Source organism: Desmodus rotundus, chromosome 1 (assembly GCF_022682495.2).
Source record: "Desmodus rotundus isolate HL8 chromosome 1, HLdesRot8A.1, whole genome shotgun sequence".
In the NCBI taxonomy this organism is placed as follows: Eukaryota; Metazoa; Chordata; class Mammalia; order Chiroptera; family Phyllostomidae; genus Desmodus; species Desmodus rotundus.
Genome location: NC_071387.1, coordinates 163,393,660 through 163,416,367, shown reverse-complemented (window position 1 = coordinate 163,416,367; position 22,708 = coordinate 163,393,660). Strand labels below are relative to the sequence as shown.

Here is a 22,708-nt window from a genome sequence, read left to right as displayed (position 1 = left end):
AGTGTTGAGGGTTTGTTTTGAAAGGTGTAATAATTTGGAGAGAGGGGAGAACCCAGGCTACAATTCTGTACCTTGAAAGAATAAGCTACCCCCATCTGAACAGATCTATCTTAGCTGGGGAGATCTAAAAATTGTTGAGCTAATTCTTTTATGTTTTCCAAGGCCCTTGATAAGTCCTAATTAACCCCACCTTGTTCCCTAGGAAGCCTCATCCCAGGGACATGGAAACTTGTTTCTCCCTCCAGCCCTAAGTTACCACCCTGGGAGCCATGGGCACCGTCGCTGGGACTCCACAGGGTTCCGGGATACTCGGTGGCATGCAGCCTCGCTGCCGAGCTCTAGCGCAGGCCCCAGGCAACGGAGCATGAGATGCTCTTCGCTCTAAAGCCCAGAGTGTTCGTATGGTATTTGACTTGTGGCTCCAATTAAATATTAATGGCACATGTTGTACATATTACATGGCTTAAACAAGCCCTGTAAGCAAAGTTAATGCATTTTAGTATGATAGGGACAGAAGACAGAAAGCACGGAGTCTGTTGACATGTAGCAGCTTTGCTACCTGCGCTGGGCCACAAAATACCTTCATTTGGCTCTCTCAGATCCTTCTGGGAAGTTGGCAATTTAAAAATAAATAATATAATCCTTATTTTCTTATGAGACCCTTTTTACTGTACAGCCAGGAACATCAACTCTAGTACTGCTCCCTCGCTTTCTTAGGTGCCCCTTTTCTGAGAGCTCAGCTGATATTCCCAAAGTGCTTTAGGCCACCTTAAAATCTAGTGGCTGTGACTGGCCAATCAATTTGCGAATGACAGTAGAGAGACTTTTATCATATAAAGGAGCCATGCTTGTGAGTTTGTTAAAACCACTGTTTATAAGCCCACAGGGTGTTCTGCGGGGGGCGTGTGGGTAATAAAAAGTGGACTGTGGTATGTTTCCAAATGCCAGTGGATGTGAAGGATACCAAAACCGCACGCTCTCAACCCGGGCACCAGCCTAGATACACACAGTGCCTCACTCAAATTCTCGGTGGGGCGGGCGGAATTAGTTGCCACTGTCTACTCTGCCCTGGCTGGTGGGCCTCTCTTGCCAGCACTCATCGGAGTTGTCTTTAGCATAGTTAATGCCATGAAAATAGAATATCTGTGTCTGGTAAGGGAAAGAAAAGAGGGAAAGAAAAGAGTGGGCCATTGGGTGAGCAAAAATGGAAGGCACACTTGTCATCTGTCTGGGTATTTAGAATACGGCTCTTCCATCAAAGGCATTTTAGACAGTTTAGTGATTCACGTGGCCCTCTCAGGTGACTGCCACCCTTAGGCCTCACCTCACAAGGTCCTGAGCAGCTGTTCTGGCCTTAATAAGCATCCATTAGTGAAGCACAACCACCATCTGAACATATTCTTTTGCTTCCTAGTAAAATTGTTGAGAAAAAGCTCATAAAGGTTTCCCATCTCTGAGTAAAATCCAGCTTCCTCTCCCTGGCCTTCAGGCCCCATTTGACCCAGCTCCTTATTACCTGTATGAACTCACCTCTACCTTTCACACCGTTGCTCTCTACTCCAGCCACACTGGCCCCCTGGCTCTTCCGTGGACACAGCAGGCATGCTCAGAGCTTTGCATGTGCTGTTCTTCACCCGCCGCCTCTCCTACCAGTTAGCTTTCAGGCCTTCTTTAAATGCCAGCTTCTCAGTGTGGTCTTGTGTTCCACTTTATTTAAATTTCAACCACCTACCTCTCTCCCACCTGCTATCCCCCTCGTTGCTTTGTTATTTCTTCTTGGCACTTACTACAGACATAGAATACGTTACTTTGAGTCATATTTGATTTTTTTATGTACAAAAATGGTCATTTCATATTGTTCAACACATCATTTTACTTTGTTACTTTGATTGTTACCCATTTCTATCCCAGACTTTAAGCTCCATGAGGACAAGTGTTTTTGTTTATTTGGTTTACTATAAAGTAATGTTCAGAATAGCACTTGACACATTGTAGGCCCTTAATAAAACTTTACTAATGTCAGTGCAATTTGTTTTGTTATGAAATATTTCTAAACCTCTGTGCCCCTGGGGAAAACAGCAAAATAACTTTGATTGATACCAGTCAATAGGAGTGTAATATACCAGCAGGAAAGAAAGCAGAGACTCTTGGTCGGCTTGTTTTGCCACTTTGCCCTATTCTAAGCCTGGGAAAGCAAATCTGTGCCCCAAATTATAACCAGGCTTGATGACACCAGCTAATGAGACCGAATTAAAGTCCCTGACTTCTTAAATGATAGACCAGACAATAGGCACGAGGATACAATAAGGCAAGTCTGCTGCACACTGGCTGTGGTCTTTCTGGTCTTCAGTGCATCCAGGGATTGTCCACTTGGTTGTTGGTTATGTCCAAACGCCAAATAGAAGGTGGGGTGTGCATAAGCTACAAACCAGTCACAAACTAGAGGGCTTAGGTAACTTTCTTGCTGCTGCCCTGGAATCAGTTTCTCCCCTTAGGTGGGAAGAAAAACGTCCCCATAATCAGCCAACCCCCCAAGATGAAGCATTGCTAAATACACCTGAAGATGCCCATCTCAAGCTTTAAGAATGTGGGATGCCGGGCATGGGGGCCGAGTCTGAACTACAGCCCTTCAGTGCGCAGAGGAAGTGGGCAAAGGCTCCGTGGCTATTTCTCAGTCTTTCCCTGGCTGTTTCTCTGTCCCTCCAGATCAGTCACACAATCTCCACACTTTCCCAACCTGCTGGCTGAGGGAATGGACTCAAGGTTTGTTTGTTTTTTTTGTGGGTACAGAAGAAAGCCATTGTTCCTGGCCTGAAAAGTATAAGAACTAAAGGCTGGCTCCTTTCTACAGAATAACAAGCAAGACTTTTGAAATCACACTTCTTCCTCTTCAGACAGACTTCTAGACTAAATAGTAAAGATAGACTACACCTTGGTTTGCAAAGGAAATTTACTAAAGACAGGAAGAACATCTGTTACTGCTGCCGGCACTTTGTGGGGAAGCCCCCAGTGAGGAGCGCCAGCCACACTTAGCCTCCTCGGGGTTGTAATCAGGGAGCTCATTCTAAAGCTATGAAAAATGCCCTGCTGTCTCTGGAGACTGCATTCACAGCGACAGTGGACAGCAAACTTAGTATCTTTTTGATAAATTTGTGCTCTAACTAGGTAATTCCTGAGGAGTGTCCCCCAAGTGCATTCTAGGTGCGTGTCCTGATGCCAGGCATAGTAGGAAGTGGCCATGCCGGGCAGAGGAGTGGGGTGGTGTCGGGTTTCACAGGCTTCAAACACTTCCAGGCCTGTGCTACTCAGGTATTCTGGTGTCACAATACATATTACCTTCCCTGAACAAATGGGGGGCTCTTACTCATGCCGACTCTGGGGGTACTCATCTATCCGGAAATATCCCCCTTCATCCTAGTTCAAATGTCACCTGTGAAACTTCCTGCCAGAATGGTACCCTCTGTGTGCCCCGCTGCACTGTGCACATCCCTCTTCAGCTGTCTATCACGTTGTTATTTTTATATATTTATCCAGCAGCTATTCACCGAGTTACCTACTAAGTGCCAAGCGTTATTCTCAGCCCTGAGGATATAACAGTACCCTAACAGGACTCCATGTCCCTTGAGGGCAAAAAAAAAAAAAAAAAAAAAAAAAAAAAAAGTTTTATTCCTCTTGATATGTCACAGTTTTGTCTTAGCATTTACCACAATAAACCTCATGGGTATGTCACAGGTTAAAAAGGTTAAGAGTTCAACTCATTTCTGGCCTTAAAACAGACATTGACTCATAGCAGGAGACTCCATTCCCCTTTCAACATACCTCTGAAGAAAATTAAAAGTCACCCAGTGTTGTTCGCCCCTGTGAAGTCTACCCTGTGGCTCAGAAGTTGGAATAGGGGCCTAGCAGAGCCTGAGCTCCAGTTTTGTTGATGCAGTTCAGTTCCCTCTAGCATGATGCCAGGAGGCTGCCCCGCACCACCCCTCCCCTCCCCTCCTTGAGCCAGGCGGACATCTCTCTCAACAGGAAACAAAGGCAAACAAAGCAAGAGAGTGACAGCTTCCCATACGCCATCCCCATTCTGGGACACAGCTCCTAGAGCATTCTAGGCTTACTGGGGGTGATAGGTTCAATCAGCAAAGTTCAAAAAGTACTGATAGTATTGGGTTAATGGAAAACTAAGACAGGATAGTCCCTGCGTGGATTTCAGACCACCTGCTAGTGTTCTAGCTCCAGGTGGGAAGGCAGCCTTGGGTGACTTTTCCATCTCAGTACCCTTTGCTGTTTGTTCTTCCTTACCTTACCTCCCCAACATCTAGACACCGGGAGCCCAGGCTCAATCCTTTGCCGTCTTCTCTACATTCTCCTTATCCACTGCAGTTAGTCCCACGGCTTTAAATACTGTCTCTAGGCTGAGGTCTCCTGAATTTTCATTTCCGATTTTATACTCTAGATTTGTATATCCAACTGCTTACTCTTGACCTCCAACCTCTACTTGGATATCTAAAAGTACTTGAAAACTGTGTCCAAACCTAAATCTTGATTCTCATTTCTAACTTTAAAACCTGGTCCTTACCCTGTGGACCTCATCTTAGCAAACAAGGTCAGCTGTACCCCATGTGATCAAAAACCTTAAAATCATCTTTGACTCTCCCTCTCTCCCCCATTACTCTGTCAGCACAGCCTGTTGGCCTTCATTCTAGCTGTCCCTTTGCCTGGAAAGCTCTTTCTTCTGATTACCCACATGGCCAACTCCTTCAAGTCTCTGGTTAAATCTCTTCTCACTAAATCCTACCCTGACTTCCTATTTAATACTGCACTTCCTCCTCATCACCCCAGCATACCCAGCCTCTCTTACCCTGGCTACCTTTTTCTTCTTTTCCTTCCACAGCACCTATCACCTTTTAACATACTATATAATTTACTTTTCTGGTTTATTGTCTGTTTCCGCCAGCCTGGATGCAAACTCCGTGAGGAGAAAGAACTTTATGGTTTACACTTTATATATCCCAACTGTCTAGAACAACATCTGACATGTAATAAGGTGCCCAGTAAATAGATGTTGGGTGAATGAAAAGATAGAGCGCTGTGATATCAATATTGAAGCCAATGTGGAAAGTTCTTGCCAAATGCTATAAGTGTTGGAGGAAAAGCTCCATCTGGTACCATGAATCCCCAGGGCTGACAATTTTGGTTAATGGAACGCCAGCCAGCACACTTACCGAGGAAACACACACAGGCTCCAAACCATGGGCCCAGCCTTTTACTTCACTATAAGCACTGAAAACTTCCTTTCTGACTATAGAAAATAGTAGTAAGTCAATTAAATATAATAAATGTTCAGTTATCTGGAGATCAGCTTCAGTTTAGCCTCAGAACTGTGAAATGGTTTCCAACTGCACCTGGCTGCGGTAAGGACAGCTGGAAGATGGGCTGTGGCTGACCCAGGGGAACTGCCCGGGGCACCGGCTGCGGGAGGGAGTAGCAGCAAGGGGTCAACCTGGAGAAGTTCAGGAAAATGACAGAGGGCAGAGGGGTGGACAAGGGGAAATGAAGGAGCTGCACCGTGGCCGTTTGCAGAAGAACTATGGGTGGTATCTAGAAGCAGCATGAGCCTGGAGAGTGGAAAAATAGGAGTTAGCACTGAAGGCAGAGAATGGAGAACTTCTCTACGGCCCAGCAAATTACCTACTCCGGTCAGCAGCCCAGAGGACAATGTCTCAGTCTGGGGCGGGCGGGGGCTGGGGGCAGGTTTAGGGTGAGGAGGTGGACTTTCTCTGCTTCCAGTAGAGGAATAGCATGTTTAATTTTTAACGCTTAGTCTAGAACCATCAGTTGGTAGAATTGATGTACACAGTATTATGCAACAGCCTTATGAAAGCTAGTTAACATTCATATGTATAGTTACCTCTCTTTTCTGTCTAAATTTACCTCCCCCCCCCTCCCCGCCAATCATCTTCTGTACTGACAGCTGGAAGTCACATTGTCAATCTCTAATAGCTCTGTGTGGGTCAGCAGCTGCTGTTAGGCTGCGCTTCTCTGTCGCATTACCCCGGGGCAGATCCTCAGGTAGTAGGCCGGGGCTCTGAGGGAGGCACACCCCTCAGACCCCGTCCAGTTCCCTGCCCCCCTGCATTTGCTGTCAGGCTATTTTCTCCCCAAAGATGAGGGTAGGAACCTGTACAGTTCTTGTGTGCAGGACTTCGGAGACCACTGTCATGATCATTCTCGGTCACCAAGATAAGGCTAAACTACGTCCTTACATTCTTGTTTTAAGAAATAAAAGATGCAACTCAAAGAATTTCATGGGTAAAAATTTAAATAAAAATGACAAGTAAATGAATGGTTTACCAGCTACCTGGAAAACGAAATGAAGAACAATGTAACAGTAGCCAGAGGGGAATGGGGAGGGGATAGTGGGGAGAGGGGTTTACAGGAGCTACTATAAAGGACACATGGACAAAATCAAGGGGGAGGGTAGAGGTGGGGGAGGGAGGTGGGATTGGCTGGGGTGGGATGGAGGGATAGGGAGAAAATGCAGGCAACTATAATTGAATAACGATAAAAATTAAAAAAAAACTAGAACAATGGTAGTAAATAGTAGTCTTACTATGACATCATGTACATTTGTCGCACAATAAAATGGCATTGGTTCCCAGGCTGCCTCGACGCCCCGGAGAATGTATTTCCGGCTCACAGGGACTCCCATTTGGGGGCAGACTTACTGCCAGAGGTGAGCAGTGTGCTCCCTACTCCGTGACTTCTGCGTCTCCACCCCAACACACACGCAGTGCCTGTGACACCATCCTCTGCACGCACTGTTTCTGACCACCTTCGTGTGTCATTTCTGATTCCCCTTTCTTGTCTTCACACCCTTGGAAGAACCTTCTGGAAAGGTCTTCTGTGGTACAAATGGTAGATTCCAAGCAAAGATGACATGGAGTTAGCTACCTTCCCCCAATTTTCCACATTCACTACCAATACTTTGAAGTTGGCAGCTTGTAAGATGATGAGAGCCTTTCAGGGATCACACTGATGATGATTATAATAATAGCACCTCATGCTGTGAGTACTACCATGTGCCTGACTAAACCCAACTGTAACTCTTGTATTCCTTGTAAGAGTCTTAATGAGGTTGGTGCTATTAATATCACCGTTAGAGAGATGAGGGAACTGAGGCATTAAGTAAGGTTAATGCAGGCAGCAGGTAACACAGGGAGTCTGGTGGAGCTGGGACTTAAATCCAGGCCATATGGTTCCAGGTTCCCCCCCGTCCCCACCATCATACCAACTGCGGCTTTACTGCAAACCAAAGACTGGTTTCTAAGACAAAAGCATTTATTTGTCCAGCTGAAGAGGGGAAAGTAATATTTATTCAAATGCTGGCATACTCATACCTGTGAGAGGTCAAAGAGCAAATGATGAAGAACACTTATCAAATGAGAAAACCAACTATATGGGAAAACATATTTGCCAATGATACCTCAGACAAGGGTTGGATCTCCAAAATATATAAAGAACTCACATGACTCCACTGCAGGAAGACAAAAAGCCCAATTAAAAAATGGGCAAAAGACTTGAACAGACACTTCTCCAAGAACATGCCGAGGGCCCACAGACATATGAAAAGATGCTCAGCATCACTAGCCATCAGAGAGATGCAAATTAAAACCACAATGAGGTACCATCTCACACCAGAGTGGCCAACATAAACAAATCAACAAACAACTGTTGGAGAGGATGTGGAGAAAAGGGAACCCAAGTGCATTGTTGATGGGAATGCAGACTGGTGCGGCCACTGTGGAAAACAGTGTGGAATTTCCTCAGAAAACTAAAAATGGAACTGCCTTTTGACCCAGCAATTCCGCTGCTGGGATTATACCCTAAGAACCCTGAAACACCAATCCAAAAGAACCTATGCACCCCAATGTTCACATCAGCACAATTTACAATAGCCAGGTACTGGAAGCAACCTAAGTGCCCATCAGCAAATGAGTGGATCAAAAAACTATGGTACATTTACACAATAGAATTCTACGCAGCAGAGAGAAAAAAGGAGCTTACACCCTTTGCAACAGCATAGATGGAACTGGAGAGCATTATGCTAAGTGAAATAAGCCAGGCGGTGAGGGACAAATACCATATGATCTCACCTTTAACTGGAACATAATCAACAACACAAAAAAGCAAAATATAACCAGAGACATTGAAATTAAGAACAATGTAACAATAGCCAGAGGGGACTGGGGAGGGAGTAGTGGGTAGAGGGGTCTACAGGAGCTACAATAAAGGACACAAGGACAAAATCAAGGGGGAGGGTAGAGGTGGGAGAGGGAGGTGGGTTTGGCTGGAGGGGGGGGAGTGGTGGAGGGAAAATGCAGACAACTGTAACTGAACAACAATAAAAAATTTAAAAAAGAAAACCACAGGACTAGAAAGGGATGGCAAAGGGATGGCAAAGGGATGACTGGGAGGGGAAGGCTGCACCAAAATAAAGGGTTACCTATTGTCAGGCAGGTTGACCCTACAGCAAGACAACAAAAAGATAAGGAAGTTCCATTCACACCGTCTCTTATATTCCAAGCTAAGGGTCACCAGCCTACTTGTTGCAACTTAGATGTCACTTTGGAATGACTGCCTTTGGCCAAAGTAACCTCTAGAAAGAAAACCTAGTGACGAGGTCAGAACAACACAAGGTTTGCCATGATGTCCCCTTCTGCAGGGTGTGGAATACCTGCATGAGCAAAAAGATTGCAAATAAAGTTAAGAACAATCTAACAATAGTCAGGGGGGGAGTGGGGAGGGGACAGTGAGGAGAGGGGATTACAGGAACTACAATAAAGGACACGTGGACAAAATCAAGGGGGTGGGTGGAGGTGGGGGAGGGAGGTGGGTTCAGCTGGGGTGGGGTGGAGGGATGGGGAGAAAAGGCATACAACTGTAACTGAATAACAATAAATTTTTTTTTAAAAAAACCTGCAAATAAAAGCACAAAACTCATCAGATACCAGAGGGGAAAGATGTAAGCAGTATTGCACTTACATTTCAGTCTCTGCTCTGTATGCTTCTGTATGCTTGGGAACCTTCTAAAATTGCACATCCACCTACAACACGAGTGCCACCCACCCACCCACACACACAGACAAAGTTCCCCATGTCCTCTCCAGCAGACACATGCAGCCGATCAGACAAAGTCCAGCACTGAGAGCATTCTCACCCCCAAATTGTATCCCTCCTCCAGCAGGTGAGGCCACTGTCATTGCTCAGCCACCTCTAAAGGGCCTCCTGTCGTTCACAGAGCAGAGCTAAAGATCTTCATCTTTCCTGACCTCGGGTCCCTGACTCTCAGAGCCATTATTCATACACAGTAGGCTTGAGTTAATCCTGTGTTAACAGACATGTGCTTGTCTCAATGTCCACGTGCAGAGGACATTGCTCTCAATCTCAGGCATCTGGGCTCCTGGTCCTGCAGACACCGAGATGGTGGCCCTCAGGCCTCTGCCTCCCAAGCCCCAAAGCTGATCGGTATTGATATTCCAACCTGCTTGACTTCTCCAGAGGCCAGGGCAGGACACCAGCCTCAGTACCGAAATTTCTGTTAGCCATTCAGAGTCGGGAGTATTTGAATGGAATTTATAAGTAAGAGTAATACAAAGCATAATAACATGAATCAAGGATTTCTGCCCAAGAATTGCTACCTTTATTTATTCTATACCTTTGAAATCACTTTGCCCAGTAAGGTTTTTCAATTTTTTAATAAAAATTTATTCTGTAAAGCCCTAACAGAATTTGGTTTTAGTGATTGCCAGTTCTGAAGTGAGTCTCGTTGGTTCTTCATAGGACAGCTCCATTATTCATGCTGTAACTGGGTGGGCAGAGTCCGTGTCAGAATTGCGACTTACCAGCATTTGCTAAATCCTTTACTCTTTTCAGATACCCAGAAACTTACAGCTGTGCTAACACAGTGAACGTAGATTTACTGAGCACCTACTGTGTACATAGCAGGCCCTATTCTGAACACTACAGATAAAGCTTTGAAGAAGGCAGTCTGTACCCCTGCTTATATTCTAGAACAGTGGTTCTAGATTTCTGGATTTCACACAATAATGCAACAGCCAGAAAAACGGGCGGTCAGTATTTTAACTTTGCTAATAGAAGGACACTGAAAATAACCAGTGTCTCCTTTCATCGTGTATTTTCAACACCAGAAGGCTAAAGGATGTAGTCTAAGAACAATGGACAGTTCTTTACATTGAATACATTGAGCTCTATAAAATCTTACTATATTGTCCTTATCTTTCTCATGTTTGCTGCAGGCTGATGGAAACACCTCAGCACAGAGCAGACCCTCGCCTGTTCAAAGACAGTAACTCCTGGGAGAATAACTCCTGGGAGCGGCCCTTTGGGGTGGGAGCTGTAGAGGGTGCCTGTGTTAGGGTGGGGACCCATTTTAAGAATCCCGTTTGTTTACTGTGTAAGTAGTAACAAGGTACAGAGTAAGGAGGTTCTCTCTGGGTTCTCTTTCTTTGGAGTCCAGAATCTAAACTTGTTTTTATTGTACCTCAATTTAAAGTTTCCAGAGTTTATGGACAAGCTAGACTGGGTCTAACTTTGATATTTAATAACTCCACTTTGACAGCCAGGTCAAGCACTGGAGGTCAGAGGGTCCATTGGTAATGAAAGGGGTTTTCAGCAGATGACCCCGGTGTCTTTGTAGAGCAGATTATAGCTAATGTCAGCTTAGTACGTGATCAATAATGTTGAAGGTTTTGAACCAGCAAGATTTTCTGCGGGGAAGGAGAGGAAAAGTGAAGGATCAGGTGTCAGTTTTTAAAAAATGCGTGTATTAATGCTCATACCATCTTCCTGGAAGAGTCTAGTAGGGTATTCGTTTTCTACTAAAAACACTCCCATGGAATTGTAATTGGCAAGAAAACTACTCTTCCAGGGTGGGGCTGGAGAGCAGATGACAGAGCAACAGAGAGTTCTTTGGAAGACAATCAGAGCACAGTTGTCATAAAAAAACCTTACAACCAAGGCCCCAAGAGGAAGTTTCTGTTGTAATTACTCAAAATTAGTGACCGTCAGTTAAGAACTGTCAGATTCCCTTAAATGTGTGGAGAAACAACCTATAAGAACTATGCATTTCTGCCTTGTTGAACCCTCCCTAAGTCTCAGCAATGACTCATGTTTATATTCAAATTACTTCACTGGCACTTTCTACAGCCTTAATTCCTAACCGATAAAATGCATCCCAACGAACTGATTTAGCCAGATTATTCTTTCCCACGAGTTAGTGATAAGTTTTACATTGCATTCCAAGTGAGAAGCTGTTTTCTGAACTGTTTACATGCAACTGGGAGGAATTTATGAAACATATTTTCTTGATAAATTATTCATCTGACATGTAGGGTTAAAAAAGGTGCTCCTGTTGGACTTTAACGAAAACACATTAATTCAAAATAAGCTGCCAAAATAAAATGCAGTATATAGTAGAGTAAAAGACACAAAAAATTTTAGTTACTGAGCTATGAAATATTCAGGACAATAAGTAAATTTCCTTCCTGCCAAGGTCTTGGGGTCCAGATAACGCTAACTAATTCCTGCAACAAACCAGGTGCCATCTCTTCAACAGGAAGTTCCTGTGGTTAGCCCTGAAATGTGGAACACAGCCACGGCATTTTGGTTTGAAACTTTTAATATTGGCTTCATTTGCTCAATATGTGTATTTTAGATTTCATCTGCACTGGGGGCTACCTTTAAAAAGGAAAAAAAAGATTGCTAGCCCTTTAATAAAGCTACTGAGAATACTGCATGCAGCAACTGAACTCACAAGTACGGTCACCTGCGCTACAGCACTGTTCGTCGTAGGGGACGCAGGTTACTTTTGAAGTAGCATCACAGCTTAGAATACCATCATTGCATTGAGCTCCGAACTGCTGTGTAAATATGCAGAGCCACACGTAAGCGATTATTTGTTAATGGAATCTGAACATAGATCATCCATGACTCTGTGATAATTTATGGCTACAATTAAGTGGTTACCATGGCAAGCCACTTTCCACATTTTATTTGCATATCAATTGCTATATCTGAATTTTTAAGAGTTACCATTTTCTTCTAGATTTTCCAACTGATTCTTTAAAAATAGATCCGGTCCCTAGATTTACTTAAATTAATGTGTTGTTGAACCACTTGCTTTTAGACAGTAGTTTTTTATCTAATGATACAGTTGAGTTCTTTGTTCTCTTTATATGTAATGATATGCATGTATATATATTTTTTGCTTCTGTAGGGTACAGTTTATGAAAAATTACTCTAATACAAACCTGGGAGTCGAAACTCTTGTAGACCTGAGTCTACAGGTCTCTGCACTTAGTAGGCATTCAATAAAAACTCCTCCCATTGAAATTTAATTCTGGCTGCCTTATAACATTTCTGCATTCTTTACTTTTTACCAAAGGATCATTAAAGGTTGATGAATTCGTAAATGTGTTATAACCAGTAGCGTTATACTGATACAGACACAGAACTATTAGGACTGACTCTGACCGAGGCGTTAGCTGTCCGACTCAAAGCCTCCTTTTGACAAACTTCCAGTGCCTCCTTCTAAGGAGGAAGAAAAGCAGGGGGAGCACCCTCTACTTTTCTCATGCCTTTTCTTTGAGGATGTTTTAAAGTTGGGTGACCTTCTCAGAGAAAGCCAGGTGGACTTTTCAGGGGTAAATTTATGGGGCAAGGTCCCCGTGAAAGCCAGAAACTCTTCCCCTTTCGTTAGACTTTCCAAGCCCCTCTGCTGATTCCTCTCCCCTCCACAATGCCTCATCCGTCTTTGTGGCCTGGGAGCGAGTGAGTAGGGCACGGGCTAAGTCAAACTGGTTGTTGGGACCAGGTTGAGTTGTGGTTACCTTCTTGATGCTAAGGTTATTTTTCACCCTGTGAAAAGCAGCAATTAGAATACCAAGTCCTGGGTAGTGACCAGGGTATATTTCATGTGCCTATCCATACTGCCCCACACATTCCGGTTTATGACAAAGCAATTCCACAAGCAGCAAAGGCAAAGACCCTCCACTCTTCTTGAATTCTTCTCCTTTTATTCCTTTCCTTTTCCCTTCTTTTTTCATATTGTTCTCCTCCACCTGCAATTTTGCTCACTTCCAGGAAAAGCTTGAGTCTGCACACACCAGGCCCTGAGCTGCCACGGCAGGGGGCAGTTCCCATGGGCGCACTCTGTACCCCAACCCAGCAGAGGCAGAGTTCAGCCCCACGGCAATCTGTCTGACGGACTGGGGAGAAGCTTGCTGAGGCAGTCCTGCTGGACTGAGACAGGTGTACACAGATAGAGAGAGGGCTGCAGGGAGCGGAGAGCGTGAGAGCCAGCGAGACACAAAGAAGCAAACACGCACGTGCGGGGAGACTGGAAGACAGCAGGCAGCCAGACCCAGCCTCCATGAGCTAGTTCAACCCTCGTGGCAACCCCAGTGGAATAGTCCACGCCAGCACCATGAGCCAAACCCTGAGCTCATTGTAATGGCTTCTGTCCCAAACCTGAGTCACTGGGGATTCCACAGAGTTCTGAGAGAGCCCTTCATGCATTTCTAAAAACAAACTGCTTGATGCTGTCATGGAAAACCTGGATCTTTGCATTCTACGGTTTCACTATGGATTACATCCAGGTCACAACCTAAGGAAGACAGCTGGCAAAAGCACCCTGCTGGCCTATTACCCAGCTTTTGTAATGAATCCCAGAGGACTGTGAACTGATGTGTGTTTTTGGCTCTGCCAAGTCCTGGACAAGTCCTCACCAATGAAGACCAATCAGCCTGTGATTTATTCTGCAGGGAGCCTGAGAAGCCACCTGCAATCAAGACTCAGCTGTGGCTCCAGAGAGGAAAGGAACAGAGACTGCATGTGTCCAGGGGAAGTGGGGTGAAAGAAGCTCCTTGCTTCCTTGTCAATTCAAATGCCATCTCCTGCTTTCATCACACCAAAGTCACGGGACTGCTCTGTGCCCTGCAGCCCCACCACAGGCAGGCGTCTAAGGGGCTGGGGAACAGCACTAGACAGTGTAGTCGGGGTTGATAGAACAGGGTCAATTCTAAAGGTCAGAAAAGACACCCCTATTCCTCAGAATGCAGCACTCCTAGGAAGCATTAAAAAATATACTACAACTTGCCAAGAAAACAAATATTTTAATTATCATATACAGCTACCACATTATTTACTATGGGCCAAGCCCTGTGTTTAAGCCTTTCTTGTATATTATGTATTATAAATTAATCCTCAAAACAACCCTCAGGTTGTGTGCTACTTTTACACCCATTTTATAAGTGAGAAAACTGAGGCTTAGAGAAGTGAGGTCAATTTGTCAACATTGCCCAGCTGGCTTTAAGGTGTAGCCAGGACTGCCCCAGGGCCAGGTGAGACTGGAGCTTTTCACGGCTGCTGGGAGTGGGTGCAGAGCGCCACGGGTGTCCGTGCACCAGGGTTTCGGAGCGCCAGCTGGGAGCCTGCCTGCCTAATGGGCTCTGAAAGCAAACCCTGCTCGCTCTATCTGGGCCAATTCCACAGGCAAGAGTTGTGCTGTATTATTATTTTTTAAGTAACCCAGATCTTGAGATTTCCAATGAAGTAGCAGATTCTTTCACACCCAGCTTCTAAAATCAAAATGTCAGTATTTTGATGATTTCTGTTTTCTTTTTATAGACAATAAAGGGCTATATAACACCTGTAGCCTGTTTATTCTTTAAAATTAGGTGTAGTAAAGGCATGTGCTTATAATATCTTGAAATTTTTCATCCAGTTGCATTTTACAAAACTGCCATGTGCCAAAATGAAAGTTGATAGAATAAACAGTCTGAATGTATTTCCAAAGAATATCCTTTTGTGGCTCTGGTAATAGCCTCCTTTCTCACCATTTGTGTCGGTGTGGAGAAGATCCAGGCAGGGTTGAGAGAAAGGAGGCAAGGGGAGAGGAAAAGACCGATGCTCACAGCTGCATCAGGTCCTTGGCGAGGCTGGAGCTGACCAGATGCTACTGCAGATTGGCCAAGAGGAGAGAAAGCAAGTCAGCTGCTTCAGCCACACAAACTTTCTCAGCCACAGATGCAAGGCCCATGGCCGTCATTTATGTTGGCTTGAACTGCCTGGTGTGGAACCCTGTGAGGCAGGAAGGGCCCATTGATCATTCCTTACAGACAGATGCCTCCCCCAACCCCAACGCGAGAGCTAGCTGACTAGTGCTTAGTCCTCCTTTCCCATGATTCCTTTTTTTTTAAAGGTTTTATTTATTTATTTTCAGAGAGAGGAGAATGGAGGGAGGAAGAGAGGTAGAGAAACATCAATTGGTTGCCTCTTGTTCACCCCCAAATGGGGACCTGGCCCGCAACCCAGGCATGTGCCCTGACAAGGAATTGAACCAGCAACCTTTTGGTTCGCAGGCCTGCACTGAATCTGCTGAGCCACACCAACCAGGGCTCCAATGATTTCTTCTCGGGGGTGCTGCACAGCTGGAAGGAGAAAAGCAACAGCTTCTCCTGCATTTCAATGGTTAGTCTTAGATCCGTGGGCCCTTGAGAGAGAGAGTCTGAACATACAGGAATCTCTGCCTCCTGCCAATTTAAAATTTTGAGTAATTTCAGACTTTTTAAGGTCCTATGTGTATGCACAGGGAACATAAGTGATGAGAGAGGGGAGAAAGTTAAGATTTCTTTTAGAAAATCTAAACTTCGGGGAAAGACATGTGACCAACAGATTTACACCGGGCGTACGCTTCTACTTTTTTCCTCCTCAACCCTTCTTCCCAGAGGCCTGATGCATAGAGACAGAGAGAAAAAGAGGAAGAAGGAGAAAAAGAACTCAAAAATAACTTACTGGAGTGTGTGAATAATACCAAAGATATGTACTAATCTTTGTGCCAGAAGGAATGCTCTTGCCATTTCTGTGAAGCAGCAAACGAGCACCAAAAGGTTTGTTGGACTAATCCATTTTCTTAGAGGTTGAATTCACTGGGCGAAACGCCTATTACATGCTGCACACAAGCACTACTCAAGACGGAAGGGCACCTGCCCGTGGCTTCTGCACGGCTGTAAGACAGGCTGCGGTGGACGGCCCAAGATGGCCGCCCCTCACTGTAAATGTCCACTGGTTTGCTAGGAGGCGCGATTATCCTCAGGATGACAGAGCGATTCCACCTGCACACCAGCATGCTGATAAAATTCATTGTAAATGCATGGGAAATTGCCCCTCTAGTCCACCAGAGCTCTTCAACAGGGTAATAAATTGTGTGCTGACTTCCCTTCATCTGTGTGTTCATAATGACTTTCTAAAAGTCTTTGGCGATATTTCTCAACAAAAGTTTGAGGATACACACGTGCACAGACGCATGTGCCACAGAGGCCATGTGTGTCTGAGGGGCACTTCTCCGACAAGCGGAGAGGAATTGGTATTGAAACTCACCTTCTTTAACATTTCCGGCGACGTGACAAGCAGAAGGGGATAAACTTCAGATTTCACAAGTGAATCAAAAAGGGGACAGTGAGTGTCAAAGAATCAACATCTAAAATTATAAAGGTCAAATTTTCCAATCTCCTATTTTTCAGAAGAATTCCAGGGTCCAGAGAGGTGGTACATTTATCTCAAGCAAAACTTAAAGTTAGTAGCAAAGCTAAAAATTAGAATCCTGGCTTCCCAGATTCCGGGACCACCTGTGAGTCTCGGGGTCGTTCCTGGTATGGCTGATCCCGGCAGGCAAAGGGACGGGCTTCTGAGATGTGCCTGAGCGTGTCCCCCATGCAGACAGTCCTGGATTGTGGAGCAGGTCCTCTGTCATTTCTCTGGACCTATTACCCTTCTTCCTCCCACATACACACATGCACCCCCTACTCTCCCCGTAAGATGTGAGGAACGAAAAACATCTTATCAGTTATTTGGAAAAAACCCCAAAACTCTTGTTTGATCTGTTTCCTTGGAAGCCAGCCCTGCTGAGCTCAAGGGTTTGCTTTAATAAGGCAGACTAGAGGGGATGCATTTAGCGGTTCCTTTACAAGCCTGGACAGCAGGCTCAGTGTCTGTCCTCACTGCCGAGGAGTTCTGCACGTGTGGCTTCTGCCCTTCAGTTAGGGTTGTAGGTTGGTTACTGTTTCTCCTGTCAGAGTTCTGGTTAATAACTAACTTGGTTATGATGGCTGAAAATTAATTTCTGAAAAATCAAAGAAAGAGTCTATCCCTCTGCTTCCTTGCGGATGTCTTCACTGCCCATACTTGTGTGCACACACGTGTGTGTTTTTCTGTCATCTAGAACAAGCCCCTTGAGCCTAGGCAGACTGCCCCCGAGCCCTGCCTGCCGGTTCAGTATCCACCTTTCAAAGCCACGTGGCAAAGTCCATGAAGGAACTGGTGGCCTTGGAGGTTTTCCTCCCGTCCAGATCACTGTGAAGAGCTCATACTTTTCTCTCCACTGATTTCTAACCAGCTCATTAGTGAGAAATTCCCAGAAAGTGGAAGTTAGTTTACATTTCCTGATTTGCATAGAGCATTTGTCAGGCTCCAGGAAACAGTTTAAACCAGGACATTCAAGTCAGAGCAGCTGATACTAATTCCTTCCCAGCCTGCTTCTTCCCGCACCAAAGCTGAAACCATCCTGACTGTGGCTGGGGCTGACAGCCTGTGGCAACCGCCCCCGGCCCCTGAATGAACACCCCACACTCACATTTCTGCCACACATTACAGACTGCTTGCCGCAGGTGGGCCCCAGCTCCTCGGTGGATGCACTCCATGGGAAGCATGCTTTTAATTTAGTGGGAAAAGCAAGGAGGAGTAGTCACTCCAATAAAACCCAACAACTCAGAAGCAGAGGAAATAGCAATGAAGAGGAGGATGTGAGAGAGCGGAGAACAGACACTTCTCTCAGAGGAGGGTACAACGGGGAAAGAGGAGTGAGCAGGGCAGGACACTCACGTTCCTGAGAACACACTTTCCAAAGTCGACCTCACCAGACAGAAGAGGGGCTTCAAAACCGGCAGTAAACGAGTGAGCAAGTGTGTGCCCTGCACACGCAGAGCCCATCCTGTGCTGGGGCCCCTTCCCTCCCTCACACACTTACCTGCGATCCCTTGTAACAGCCCACAGACGTTGAAAATACTTTTCTTCATGATGCTCTGTACACACATGGTGAAGACAGACACCAGGGCCACCGTGCAGAGGATGAAGATGCCGAAGGCCAGGAAGATGGCCGTGGCCTGCCAGAAGCCGCTGGCAATCTCGCCGAAGTTCTCAGCGTAGGGCCCGCACAGCGTCTCCTGCAGGACATGCTGCACCCCGGGGTTGCGGATGCAGCGGTTGTAGATGCCCAGAGTGGGGTGGTAGGGCTCCGAGGGGCCGCTCGGCTCCTCGGGCTCAGCGCTGCCACGGGTCTTGGATTTTCCAATCAGCCACTCTGCGCTCATGAAGGCAATGAGCTCTGCAAAAGCCACCACAATACTCAGGAGGGTCCAGAGCATCGAGCGACAGGTGACAATGACATGACACATATTGATGTTCAAGGCAGAAAAAGAATCAGAGGAGTCCACGGGTTACTAATAACAGAAGCCGGTGGGGAAGGAGGCTCAGGCGGCCTCAGAAGGCAGTCGCTGCTGGGGGGCACTCACTCCCACAGCCGGGGGCTCCTGTCTCCCAGCCTCTGGGGGCGCCGTCTGGGTGTCATGCTGCCATGTCGGAGCTCCGGAGCCCGGCCTCCAGCTTCACCTACTGGAGAAAAGAGGCGACGGTCAGCAGCGCCAGGCCCCGCCCCTGCAGCACAGCGCCGGCAAACTTGCCGGTCCCAACCCCAAGTGTGAGCGCCGGCTGTCCCGCCGCCCCGCGCAGCTGCCCTTCGCCACCTTCCACTCCCACAGCCGACCCTTCCCGCCCAGGCTGCCCGCAGGTCCCCGCAGGAACTTGCTGGAGCAGATCTGGTCCCCAGCCAGCACGCAGCCCTTCTCAGCGCATTTGCTGGTCTCCTTTGTTTCCGGGTCTCCCTTTCCATACTCTTAGAAACGACTGGTGGTTCTCCCTATCTCTAGGCAGCGTGACAGAGCGCTCCCCTCCCCCCAACCGCACCCCCTCCAGGGGCACCCTACGGTGCAGGGGCTCCCGCTCCATCACCTTTTTAGAACAGCACAAGGATCCAGACAGATCGAGATATAAATGGCAGTGAACCATCAACAGACTGGATACGCTTTTTAAAGTTTATGGGGCTTTTTGCTGGCTGTTTTGATACCAGACCAACTAAGTTTTGAAAAAACTTGCACCAAGTTTTTGCTTAACAGTAGAGAGCAGCAACATCTAATTTTACTGCCTGGGAATCAAACTACTAGTAGGGACATAAGAGAATTTGCTTCATAGGTAAATCGGAATATAAAAAGAAACAATGTCATAAAAATAACACATTGCTCCCCAGACTTATTTTTCATCCATTTCTCAGAGGGTCATTTTTAGACAAAATAAACTGTACTAATTAACATGCAAGAAGACAAAACTCAAGAGTTACAACTTAGTCACTGGGGAAAATTACTCAGATGGCCGTTGACTGTGTATCTTGACCACTGCGCAGACTTATGACAACACACATTTGCCTGTGGAGGATAAAGTGTCCCAGTTCGTCACACGCGCCTCTGCCCGGGCTTCCGGTCACCCCAGGTCTGGGACTCAACACGCCTGTTGTTTCTGATTTCACAAGCACTCATTCTTTTCCCGAGGACAAATGCCTTCATTACCAGAGGGCTTTGCTCCAACATGTTGCTCAGACCTCCTTTAGAGGGGCCTGAACCCTGAAAATGGGCCAAGGCGTGCCGATTGGCAGCCTCATTTTCTGCCCTCTCTCCAAGGTCGGGAAGAACTGCACAGCTCACATCTAACATCTGGGCACATGGCTCTGTTCTGAATGATTAGCTCTTATTAACCCAGGTCTTGTCAACTGCAAAAGAACTACAAAGAACCTGTGGCATGATGGCAGCAGGGTGGGGCAAGGAGTTAAGGAAGATGGAGGAAAGTGGGAAAATAAGAAAGCCCAGTGTCAAAGTTCCTACCCCATGCCGGCGGATAGCTAGTGAGAGTGACTACTTATCTCATAAAACACAGCACACTTAAAAGTCCTCCTCATGCCACTGTAGTTATACAAGATGCTGTTTTGGGAAGAGGTGGTGTGTTTAGCTGCAAGATTTGGAAGCCACCAGGTCTGGGTTCCAAATCCGTTGCACCACTGTCTGGCCGCATGATGTCTAACTTCTCAGAGCTCAGCTTCCTCAGCTTTCAGCTTCCTCATCTACCACATGGGGACAGTAAGGGCACCCTGCCTCACAGTATGGTGAGGAGTAACCAAGAACCCGTTAAAGCACCTTGCTCAGTGTGGGACCTCGTAAATGCTCAATAAACACCAACTCCTTTTCCTGGGGAGCTTCTCTCCTAACATGGATGGCACTGGTCAGAGTGCAGTTTAACCCATGGAGTTGCTCAGCAGATAACAGAAGCTTGGCCATTACCCGCAGAGGAGGATTAGGCACAGGCTATTTAGAGATGAGTGAGGTCACTCCTATCTAAGCTTCCCCGGTGGGCTTTCAGGGTGGGGTCCTGGTCTGACTTCCTGTTTCCCCACTCCCTGACCAGCTGCCAAATTCAAATGTGGAAAATAAATGAGCACTAGGCCAGAAGTATAGTCTACTCCCACTCACTTGTTCTCGAACCCCGCCTCCCCAAATATCACCACATAGAAATGCCGTTTGAAGAAAAACTTACCAATACAAAAGAGCTTTGGAGGAGACTGTTTATAATGAAAGTGGCCATTTTGAAAAGAGCAGGAAATCAAGCCACAAAGACTCCCAGGAGTCCCCAAGAGGCATCCACCCACCAGGCTCATACACACTTTGAGCCAATAGGTGGAAGGCCCAGTCTGTTAGAAGAAAATGAGGCTTCTATAGAGTCTTCCAATTTGATTAGAAACCCAATTTACTGGTATGCTCATCGAGTCTGCATCCCTGCCCCTCTTCTGTTTAATGGCATTTTTCAATGTGAATATAAAACCTCTACATATTTGTCCCCCTGCAGAACCTCAGGACTCAGCTACAACCTCTCAAGTGTCTTGGATATTAATGAATATGCCAAGTGCCCACTGTCTGGTCAGCAAGTTCTGCTCAGAGCCAGAAATGCAATTAGGCTGCAACTTCTAAAGAGAAAGGATGTGAAACTTCAGAAGGGAACATGGCACACATGGCCTCAGCAAAATAGTCAATGCCAAATTTAAGGCAGGATTATTTAGGAACTCACATTCTTAAGTTTAGAATATATGGTTCACCGACCATTTGTGCTAAAACAATCCCCCATCCACGGCACCGAATTCTCACATCCATGCCACAGTGGCTGGAATGAGGCTTTATTCCTTGTTTGGTCTCCCCAGCTAGTTTGCTAATTACTACTATAAGAGAAACAGCAGGATACACGAGGCTGACTGACAGGAACTGAGCATCCGAGAAAAGTCCTTGGGTTGGAGGAACACGGGAAAGCCTGGAAACAGCACAGAAAAGGGCTCTGGAGTGGTCTGCACTCTGTCAAGTGTCCCAATTTGGCCACATCCCATGTGCAGGGAGGGATGCCCACTGCGACAGCATCCGCATCAGAGGGTAAACAGATCCTGGCAGAGATCTTGTTAACCACAGGGATCCGGCACGGAGTTCCTTACATGGAATCCACTGCTGTTCGGTGTGATTCCCGCTTCTGCAAAGCTCACTTAATAAGACGAAGCCTTCACTGACATCCCGTATAAAAGTCTTCTACCCAAAGGCTGCTCATACATTTCCCGTCCAGGACACCCGACTTTTACTGCCACCACATCCCTGACGGTGGTGGACAATAGGGACAGCCTCCTGGCTTTCAGAAAATGATGCTATGATTGTCCTAATAATCCGCCAAGCAAAGCCTCTAAGTAAGTAATAAGAAAAAAACCCAAACAAACGAGAATTCTGCAGAAACTTACTCGTTTCTGGCAGTAATACTATAGTCAGAAAATGGAGGATGGAGGGGTTGATAAGTGGTCACGGGGTTGATTAAATATGTGTTTGCCACAGAGCCCTAATACTTAAAGAAGGTGACGGTGCTGTGCAGAGCTGGACCAGTTTAGTGATGTCCATCACGGGACCCTCCCTTTGGTAGCATCCTGCTGTGAGGAGGGAGGAAAGTACACGTGAGGAGAGCCACCCTGCGCCAGCTGGCTAGGAGATTCCCTAACAGAAACCTGGGAGCCAAGCTCCCACCTGCCTGGAAAGGCAGAGGCAAACCGGAACGCATGTCAGTCAAAGTGGCATCAGAAGCCTACCCTGTCCGCTCCTACAACAGTGGCACAGCCGTCAGTGAGGCCCTGACGGACAGTGCTGAAGGACACCACCTTGCTTATTCACCAGGGTTCTGTTTTTCAACTTGGTTATTAAAATTTGAGAGCATAGGTATAAGTTGAAAAGTACAGACAATGAACACCCAGACTGGACACGCATCAGCCCATTGCCAGGTCTGTCCTGTCACTCCATGGCGTATGCACACTCATACTAGCACACGTTTTTCCTGGGCGGTTTGAAAATGAGATGCAGATGTCTTGACCTCCAAATACTTTGGCATACATCTCCTAAAAATAAGGACATTTTCCTATATAACCACAATAAAATTAACACGTCCAAGAAAACTGACA

The 22,708-nt window shown here is 46.3% G+C and overlaps 1 protein-coding gene across 5 annotated transcripts in view; it reads right to left on the bottom strand.

Moving 5' to 3' along the window:
* The window catches only part of LHFPL2 (LHFPL tetraspan subfamily member 2), a 145,178-nt gene that overhangs the window by 2,658 nt on the left and 119,812 nt on the right, over positions 1-22,708 (bottom strand). For 3 of the 5 annotated variants that reach the window (XM_045197913.3, XM_024563648.4, XM_024563649.4), the window contains one exon: positions 18,101-18,744. In XM_045197913.3, coding sequence (XP_045053848.1) covers positions 18,101-18,527 — 427 coding nt within the window. In that variant the 5' untranslated portion in view covers positions 18,528-18,744. The remainder of the gene's footprint in view (positions 1-18,100; positions 18,745-22,708) is intronic. The other 2 variants (XM_053912337.2, XM_053912327.2) reach the window with 1 other exon arrangement.